The following is a 9,994-nucleotide window of genomic DNA, read 5'->3' as shown; positions in this document are numbered from 1 at the left end:
GGCGGCGGCTCGGGAGGCAGCCCCGGCGCCCCCGGCCCGGGCCCACTGCCCTTCCAGACTTTCCCCTCCTACTCGGCGGCCAACGTCCTCTTCCCGGCCGCCACGTCCTTCCCGCCGACGGCCGCAGCTGCCGGGGGCCCCTTTGCGTCCTTCCTCGGACCCTCCTACCTGACCCCTTTCTACGCCCCGCACCTATGAACCTGGCGCCTCTCGAGGGTCCACTTCGTCGGGACTCACAACTGATTGGCGTCGTCGCGTGGTCCCGGTTCCACCGTGGGGCGCCGACGTGCAGGGCCCGCCCCCTCGTGGTGAGCAGGTGTCTGCGCGCCCCTTCCTTTCCCGCGGTTGGGAAGCGCCACCGGAGGGCAGCGAGAGGCCGCCCGGCGACTCCAGCAGCGCCCCTCGCCGCCGCGCCGCCCCCCTGAGTCCACGGGATCCACGAAGGGGGTCGAGCATCTGCCCGTCTTTAAAAGTGTCCGGAGATGAAGGCTGTCCTCAGAGCTCCGCGTTTCTGAATCTGGCTCTTCACGTTGGGTCAGGCTCCATTCCGTTCAAGGGCTCCTTTTGGGGGTCTGGGTGTTTCGAGCAGGGCCGCGGGGATGCAGATACGAGGGAGCCGAGACTCCCTGCCCGTGGGGCGCTCGCAATTAGGATGGAATCTAAGAACATGTGAGCTCACACATGGTAAGCAGCTTCCCCTTTTCAGAGCGGATGGTCTCCCAAAGTACTTGATGATTGGCCCCAAACCAGGGACACTGAACGAGCCACCAGCACACACCGCGGCAGTGAAATGGACTATTTTTCAAATGCACATATTTCTGCATATTTAGATTTTCATTCAAGATTGAGACTTGAGCACAATTCTTGCTCCAAACGGACTCTCCACAGGCTGTTCTTGGCAGAAGGGGTCTCTTTCATTTCTGAAAAGCCCTGAAGTCTCTGCTAGGAAATGTGAGGGCTTTGCGGCTTACCTGCCGACGCAGACACGCTCGGCTTGTTCTGCACGTTTTCAGAGCAGCTTTCACCAACCAGGCATGGCCTCAAACGCCTACAAATGATAATGAAGGGACCAGTGGTTCAAGTGAAATCTTGAAGACTATGCCTGAGCCTACCTGTTTGGCAGTATTGGATACTCCTAAAACTTCAGTCCTGGCTCACACGTCTGTCTCCACAATTCCTAGGTCCCCAAATAGTGAACCAGATCCCCCAGGACACATGACTATCATACATTGGGATTCTTTTTTTTTTGAGCTACAGGCAAAAGTTTATTAGAGTATAAGATCAGAGGGGACGAATAATACGAAAGTTCTCTTTGCAGAGAGGGGGCATTTGAAAGTAAATGCCTGCTGGACTTTAAAAAAATTTTTTTTAACATTTATTCATTTTTGAGAGACAAACGGCATGAGCAGGGTAGGGGCGGAGAGAGGGAGACACAGAATCTGAAGCAGGTTCCAGGCTCTGAGCTGTCCGCATAGAGCCCAGTGCAAGGCTCAAACTCACAAACCATGAGATCATGACCTGAGCCGAAGTCAGAGGCTTACCCGACTGAGTCACCCAAGCATCCCACTGATGAACTATTTTTTAAAAGCACAAACTCAACATTATTAGTGTTTCATGTAGAGCAATTCTTGTTCCAAACAGACTCTATGATGGCATGGTAAACATGTGAAAGGTTGCCAAGGGTGTGAAGGAACTATTTCTTGGGCTAAAGCGAAAGGAAAATCATGCCCATAATGGATTCAACTGCTGGGACTTAATGTATGGCCCTTAGTTTGACCTGCTACTTTTATCTCCCTTTAAACATTAGTTATTCTATACAATTCTCATGCCAGATTTGTTTGGAATACTACGTTTAGTTTTCTATGTAACATGTTTGGAGCTCATATCTCAGAAACCCAGATCTCCCCAACTAGGTCACATCTATGTCATTCTTACCTTTATTTGATGGAGGCCTGTTCGCATCTACATGGAGAGCATAATGCTTGCCATTTTTTGATCGTCTGTGCCATTAACAATTACATTTAATGGACACGGGCTTCTTATAAAGTAAATTCAGTTTGCTGTCATGAACGCATGATGTAATTTTGAAGTATCTAGTTCTATGATTATCAGGAAGGATGGAAAATAGCCCCTCTTTCTGCCAAATTCAATGAAGACTCCATAGTCATAGGACTCTCACAAGATTTGAGAATGTGTATCATTTAATTGCGTGTTATTTACTAGTTCCTCTTCTCCTTCTGTTTTAAAGAAGAGTGTCCCCAAACAGTGCATTGTTTCGAAAAGACGATTGATACCAGATGAGATTAAAAACGCAGTTACTATGGTAGAGATTATTTTGTTCTGTTTATGTGTTGATAAATACTCCCTCAATCACTGCTCATTGGTTTCTGAAAAGCGACACCCACGTGTCAGGAACAGGCAATTCAAGTACACAGATCTGTGACGAGAAGCTGAATTTCTGTAAAACGTGGGAAACGTTTCATCTCTCAGGTACCAGAATCCCAGAAGTCTCCGGTTGGAACAGAGGGACTAGGGAGGGAGGCGGGGAGCTTATCTGTGGGTGCTGTCCTTCTGGACCTTTCCTGTTAGGACACCTTGTAGCAGAGTAATGCTCCAAGTGTTTGACTTTGGATTTGTGCTGCTTTGAAAGGCCCCGGGGCTTTCCAACCAAATCCTTGGATGTGTTTGTCTAATAAAGCCCTTTTGTAATGATTTCTCATGTTAACTATTTCTATGTTTTCTCTTAGCAAAGTTTTCAACTAATTTTATAATCATCAGAGTTTGTATATATGTGTGCCCTCCCCTCCCAGCTCATATCCACAAAGAAGGTATCTCCACCCTAACACTACTTTTTCCTGCCATGTTAGGTGCTTTTGCAAACCCACGCCAAGTACACGCAGCGTGGCTACACTGGCAGGCAGCATATAGAAACACACAGGGCCATTTTCAAAGCAAAAGTGAAGCATCTTACAGAATTTTGTTAGTGGCCACAAATCAAATCAACACCCATGTCCCGTATTTTTAGGACATTAACTTCCTAGACTTAATTCGCAAGTTCTTAATACCTTATAAAGAGCCTGGTAGATAACTTTTTAGAGTTGCACCGTTCATTGGTCACGGATTTCTGATGTTAAAAAACTACCATTACAGATCCTCTACTTGAAACCTCGCAGCCAAGGAGCTACATGTATTTAAGGGAATGAGGGGGACAATTTCATACATTGAGAAATTCCCGTCCATTTTATGGGCACAGATCAATTTAGTGTATTTCTCTTTTTAGAAATAACTGGTAAGAACCTATTTAACAAGCTTTAAAAATCATGAGCAGGCTAACAAGATATTCTTCAATAAGTGCTCACACATACACTTAAAACCGTTCTTCCCCCTTAAGGTCAGTTGAAGGGAAACTTCTAAGGGTCAGTGAAGTGGGAAGACTCAGATTCAGGGAAAGAGAAATAGGATGTGTCCCTTCTTGCTTCCAGTTGGAGGAAAATCCCAGAAGAGCGCAGTTGTGGAGACGAAGGGAGAGCGAGCCTTGGAGACAGGAGGACTCCGTCCGCAGGGAGTGGGAGGGGACTGTCAGCTAGAGAAAGCCGTGCTTTGCCACACCTAACCTTCCCTGGTTCTCTTGGGCTGTGGGTATCGAGGGCTACAGGTGAGGGTCCTGACCTCTGAGTGGCTGGGTTTGAAGCCACCTCTATCCCTCAGTCAGTATATGAACTGGGCAAGCTCCTCACGTCTTTGGGCCTCAGTTTCCTCACCGTAGTGCCTGGCTCGGATGACTACAGAGCAGTTTGTATGGAAAACACTTAGTGCCTGGCACATTGCAGGTGGTCCTTATTCCATGCAAAGCCGGAAGGGACATTAAACACACTGTATCTAGCCCAGCCAACTCATCGACAAAATGTTTATTGCAGTATAATAAACCTCCAGAAAACTGAAAGTATCAGGTGGGTACGGCGTGGTGCATGTTCACAAACGGAATACAGCTTCATAGGGACATCTGGCTGGCACTGTCAATGGAAGGTGCGACTATTAATCTCGGGGTTGCAGGTTCAAGCCCCACTTTGGCCGTAGAGATTATTGAAAATTAAAAACTTAAAAAAAACTTTAAAAAAAGAATGTGCCTTTATAATCAGCATCCAGATCAAGAAACAGACACAACACTCAGAGCCCCGTTGTGTCCCCTTCCAATGCTTACCTCCCCCACAGTAACCACTATCCTGACCTTCAAAAGCATAGATTACTTGTGCCTCGGTTTTTTTCTTTTACTTATAAAACAGGAATCCTACAGTATGTACTCTTTGTGCCTGGCTGGTTTGCTCAACATTATTTATGAGTTTCATCCACATTGTGGTATACAGTTATAGATTATTCATTCCTGTTACTGTTGGCATAGTATTGTAGACACAACTTATGTACCCATTGTACCGTGGATGGGTAATCAAATACTCTTTTCATTATTTTGATTCAACTGCCTTCCACACATCTTTTGGTAAATGTATCTTCCTATTTCCATCAGTGATATGTCTAGCCGTGGGGTTACTGGGTAGGCACATGCCTGGCTTTAGTAGATCCAGTCCATCAGCTTTCCAGTGTGAGGTGACAGTTCCCATTCCCACCGGCAAGGGAGGGGCTTTCCAGGTGCTCCACAGCATCCCAACAGAGAGTACTGACCTCCTTTTTCATTGATGATCCTGGAAGCTATGTAATAGTATCACACTCTGGTTTTAAACTTCATTTCCTGGGGCCCCTGAGTGACTCTGTCGGTTGAGCATCCGACTTCGGCTCAGGCCATGATCTCACAGTTCATGGGTTCGAGCCCCGCATCAGGCTCCGTGCTGAAAGCTCAGAGCCTGGAGCCTGCTTCGGATCTGTGTCCCCCCCCCACCTCTCGGTCCCACTCACTCTCTGTCTTACTCTGTCTCTCAAAAATAAATAAATGTAAAAAAATTTTTAAAAATTTCATTTCCAGATGGGTAATGACGCTGACTGCCTCTGTTTTGGTGAAGTGCCTTGGCAAATCTGCCCACTGGGAAAACAAACCGAGTCTGAGACGGGGGGACTTGCCCCAGGTTGTCCATGTTACCTAAGAAACTGAGACTTGGTGCGGTGAGGTGACTTGCCCAGGGCCTCACACAAAGTAAGAGAAGAGCAGAGCCTGAAAGGTGCGCCTAATGACTCCAGGATGATTTAAACTGTGATGAGGCCACCAGTCATATAAAATACTTGGTAATTTTTTTTCTTAATGATCTGGGAGCTGTTTGGGCGTTTAAAAAGTGTTTATTTTTGAGAGAGAGAGTGCGTGTGTAGGGGAGGGGCAGAGAGAGAGAGGCATAGGCATCTTGAAGCAGTAGTTACAGGTAAGTATCAGGATCTGAAAGAAAGGGTATTCGTTGCTCCTCCGTCCTCCCTCCCCCTCCCCCTTCCTTCCTGCCACAGACTCGTACTGAGCACCCATTCTGCGCCGACTGTTTTGGATGGTGGGAATTTCTGAAGTCAAGTGAGTTCCCAGGCACAGGGTAGGTTACAGTCTGCTATTCCTATCTTTTCTGTGCCCGTGGTGGTTTGTGGAGACAAAAAGAAGACAGTCCTTGGGGCACCCGGGTGGCTCAGTCAGTTAAGCCTCTGACTTCGGCTCAGGTCATCATCTCACGACTCGTGGGTTCGAGCCCCACAGCAGGCTCTGTACTGACAACTCAGAGCCTGGAGTCTGCTTCGGATTCTGTGTCTCCCTCTCTCTCTGACCCTCCCTGCTCATGCTCTGTCTCTCTCTCTCTCTCTCTCTCTCTCTCTTAAAAATAAATAAACATTAAAAAGAAGAAGAAAGCCCTTTATTTCCCCTTTCCATTTACTGGCTATGCAATCTGAGGTGAGTTTCCCCAAATTATCTGAGCCTCCAAGAGGCACACTGTATGCTCTCAGAAAATGGGAAGGCTCTTCCTGCCAGTGTAGATAGAAATTGGCTTATGTAGATAACCGAGGGGTTGGACCAGGGCCCCAAGATGGGGACTGCATTTTCAAAAAACGCTCTTTTTTTTTTTAAGTTTTATTTATTTAAGTAACCTCTACACCCTGTGTGGGGCTGGAACTCACGACCCTGAGATCAAGAGTCAGCCCGCTCCTCTGAGCAGCCGGGCGCCCCGATAGACGCTTTCCGGGCAGCTGCTGACCGCACAGTGCTCGTCCTCTGCGAGTTTTGCTCTGGCAGAGAACAGAGGGGGCGGGAGAGGACAGTAGACAGTCCACACAAAAGAGCTGAGTAGACGATCTTGTAAAATTATTTATTTTACAAAATCGATTCGCTTCTCATGAGTCATTTTCCTTCATGTGTAGTTGACACATTCACAAAAGGAGATGATGTTCTCTTTGCCTTTTTTTCTTGAAAAATTTTTTTAACATTCATTCATTTTTGAAAGAGAGAGAGAGAGAGAGCATGATTGAGGGAGGGGCAGAGAGAGGGGGACACACAGAATCCGAAGTAGGCTCCAGGCTCTGAGCGGTCACACAGTGCCCAACGAGGGCCTCAAACCCACAAATGGAGAGATTATGACCTGAGCTGAAGTCAGACACCCAACTGACTGAGCCACCCTGCTGCCCCTTTCTTTTTTTTTTTTTAATTTTTTAACATTTTATTTATTTTTGATACAGAGAGACAGAGCATGAGAGGCGGCAGGGGCAGAGAGAAAAGGAGACACAGACCAGAAGCAGGCCCCAGGCTCTGAGCTAGCTGTCAGCACAGAGCCTGATGCGGGGCTCAAACTCACGAACGTGAGATCTGACCTGAGCTGAAGTCGGAAGCTTAACCGACTGAGCCACCCAGGCGCCCCCCTGCTGCCCCTTTCTGTCTTTACTTTTAAATAACCTGCAGATTCCAAGGCAAAAGGGGCAGGGTCTGAGGGAGATTTAGGCAGGCTGCACTTTGAGAGCGCCACACTCATGGGGTCCCAAACTGCCACCAATGTGCAGGAAGGTTTCAAAATAACTATTAAAAAGCTAGTTTCGGGGCGCCTTGGTGGCTCAGTCGGTAAAGCGTCCAGCTTCAGTTCAGTTCATGACCTCACGGTTCATGGGTTCAAGCCCCACGTTGAGCTCTGTGCTGACAGCTAGCTCAGAGCCTGCTTCAGATTCTGTGTCTCCCTCTCTCTCTGACACCCCCCCCCACCTCGCACTGTGGCTCTCTCTCAAAAATAAATAAAACAGTAAAAAATTTTTTAAAAAGCTAGTTTCTTCCTTTTTGAAGGGTCTCTTTCACAAATGCCTTTTTTTCTACGGGGCTCTGAGTTTGCACAGGGGCCTCTTTTTGGCACATCATCATTTGTGGCTCTGAGTCACTCTAAGTTCTCAGGGATTCAGAATACTTAGTTCCTATGAATAGAGCCCCTGGGTGGCTCAGTTGGTTAAGCGTCTGACTTCAGCCCAGGTGATGATCTCACCGTCCATGAGTTCAAGATCTGCATCAGGCTCTGCACTGACAGGGCAGAGACTGCTTAGAACTTTCTCTGCACTCCCCACCCCTGCTTGTTCTTTCTCTCTCTCTCTCTCTCTCTCTCCCTCTCTCAAAATAAATAAACATTAAAAAATAATAACAAAAAGAATACAGTACTTAGTTCCTGTGAATATCTCTATAGAAGTAAACTAATCAACTGCTCTTGGAATCTAAAAACCCTTACCTCCAAGCAAGATTCTGATGGATCTTTTTTTTTTTTAAATGTTTTTTATTTATTTTTGATACAGAGAGAGACAGAGCATGAGAGGGGGAAGGGCAGAGAGAGAAGGAGACACAGAACCAAAAACAGGCTCCAGGCTCTGAGCTAGCTGTCAGCACAGAGCCTGACGTGGGGCTCGAACCCACAAACGGGAGATCTGACCTGAGCCGAAGCCCGCCGCTCAACCGACTGAGCCACCCAGGCACCCCTGATGGATCTTTTTAAAGACATCAAAACGAAGTTCAAGTACATCTCTAGTTTAAAATGAACTTCCTTCTATATAGTTCAGTAATATTGGTGGGTGGAGCCCATAGCAATTACTCAGAAGATATCACAAAGATACCATGCCTTCTCTGATAAATTCACAAGATGACTTAATACATGCGAGTCACACTTATAAATCTTTCAAAACATTTTAAGTCTTTAAGCTTATTCACTTATTAAAAGATTTTATTTTTTATTAAAAAATTTTTAATATTTATTTTAGAGAGAGAAAGACACAGAGCATGAGCAGGGGAGGGGCAGAGAGAAAGAGGGAGACACAGAATCCAAAGCAGGCTCCAGGCTCTGAGCTGTCAGCACAGAGCCCGATGTGGTGCTGGAACCCACGAACTGTGAGATCATGACCTGAGCCCAAGTTGGAAGCTTATCCAATTGAGCCACCCAGGCGCCCCAGAAGATTTTACTTTTAAGCAATCTCTGCACCCAACGTGGGGCTTGAACTCACAACCCTGAGATCAAGAGTTGCACGGTCCACTGACTGAGCCCGCCAGATGCCCCTAAGCCTTTTTTAAATTGGGAAAATAAATACACATCACACAACATTTACTACTAAAGCATTCGGTTTGGTGGCATTAGGCGTATCCATAATAATATGCAACTGTCTCCTCTATCTGGTTCCAGAACTTTTTCAGCCTCTCAAGCAGAGATCTGCACCCATTAAGTAGTTACCATCCATCCCCACAGTCTGTGCAGTAACGGCCACTAATCTGCTTCCTCTATGCATTGGTCCTCCCTGGATATTTCATATAAATGCCATCATATAAAATGTGGCCTTTCGTGCTTGGCTTCTTTCTCACATGATGTTTTCAAGGTTCACCCATGTTTTAGCAGGTGTTAGTACTTTATTGGTTTTCTGGCTGAATAATGCCCACTGTAGGGATAGCCCACATTTTGTTTATCCATTCATCAGCCGATAGACATTTGGGTTATTTCCGTATTTTGGCAATTGTGAATAATGCTGCTATCAACATTCCTGTGGGGCTCCGTGCTGACAGGGCAGAGCCTGCTTGGGGTTCTCGCTTTTGCTCTCTCTCTCTGCCTCTCCCTCACTCATGCTCTCCCTCTTTCTCTCTCAAAATAAATAAATAAAAACTTAAAAAATATATATATATCAAGAAGGATAAGATTAGGGGTTCCTGGGTGGCTCAGTCAGTTAAGCATCCGACTTTGGTTCGGGTCATGATCTCCTACTTTGTTAGATCGAGCCCCATGTCAGGCTCTGCACTGACATCTCAGAGCCTAGAGCCTGCTTGGGATTCTGTGTCTCCCTCTCTCTCTGTCCCTACCCCATTCACACACACACTCTCTCTCTCAAAAATAAGTAAACATTTAAAAAGTTCAAACAATAAAATATAGGGGTGCCCGGGTGGCTCAGTTGGTTAAGCGTATGACGTTAGCTCAGGTCATGATCTCACGGTCTGTGAGTTAAGCCCCTCGTTGGGCTCTGTGCTGACAGCTCGGAGCCTGGAGCCTGCTTTGGATTGTGTGTCTCCTTCTCTCTCTGCTCTCCCCCTCCATTTGTGCTCTGTCTCCCAAAAATAAATAAATGTAAAAAAAATTAGAAATAAATAAAAATAAAAAATAAAACAGAAATAGAATTTCTAACATTTTCTTCTTGCACATCCTTATCAGATCTTACACTGTCTCCCTGATGGATTCCTGACACATTGCTTTTCTCTGGCTGGGCGGACAGATCCTTTTGCAGGCGAGGTCTCATCATATCCCTTAGCACCTACTACATTTTGTCTGGTGTCGTTGTCTACTTCTGTCTGGGAGACTCTGCCTGTTTCTCTCTCTGTCTCTCGCTCTCTTTCCCTGCCTATTCATCCACATATTGTGGGGATCTTTTACCTCTCACACTGGAATACGTTGGCACTCAATCATTGCTATTAAATGGTTGAAATACCTTTTCACTATCTGGTGAGGCTCATACTGTTTTATTCTCCGGTGTTTGTGGTTCTATTTTGCCACAATGTTTTCAGAAACTGGGATAACAGATCTGA

General features: G+C 46.3%; 1 protein-coding gene across 1 annotated transcript in view; it reads left to right on the top strand.

Annotated features, from left to right (window-relative positions):
• Positions 1-198, top strand: part of NKX1-2 (NK1 homeobox 2) — a 2,356-nt gene extending 2,158 nt beyond the window's left edge. Inside the window, exon 3 of the mRNA XM_029920587.1 lies at positions 1-198. Within this exon, the coding sequence (XP_029776447.1) occupies positions 1-198 (198 nt within the window).
• Positions 199-9,994: the final 9,796 nt, after the last annotated feature.

This window comes from Suricata suricatta, chromosome 2 (genome assembly GCF_006229205.1).
Source record: "Suricata suricatta isolate VVHF042 chromosome 2, meerkat_22Aug2017_6uvM2_HiC, whole genome shotgun sequence".
NCBI classification, from domain to species: Eukaryota; Metazoa; Chordata; class Mammalia; order Carnivora; family Herpestidae; genus Suricata; species Suricata suricatta.
This window is presented reverse-complemented; position numbering and strand designations above follow the sequence as displayed.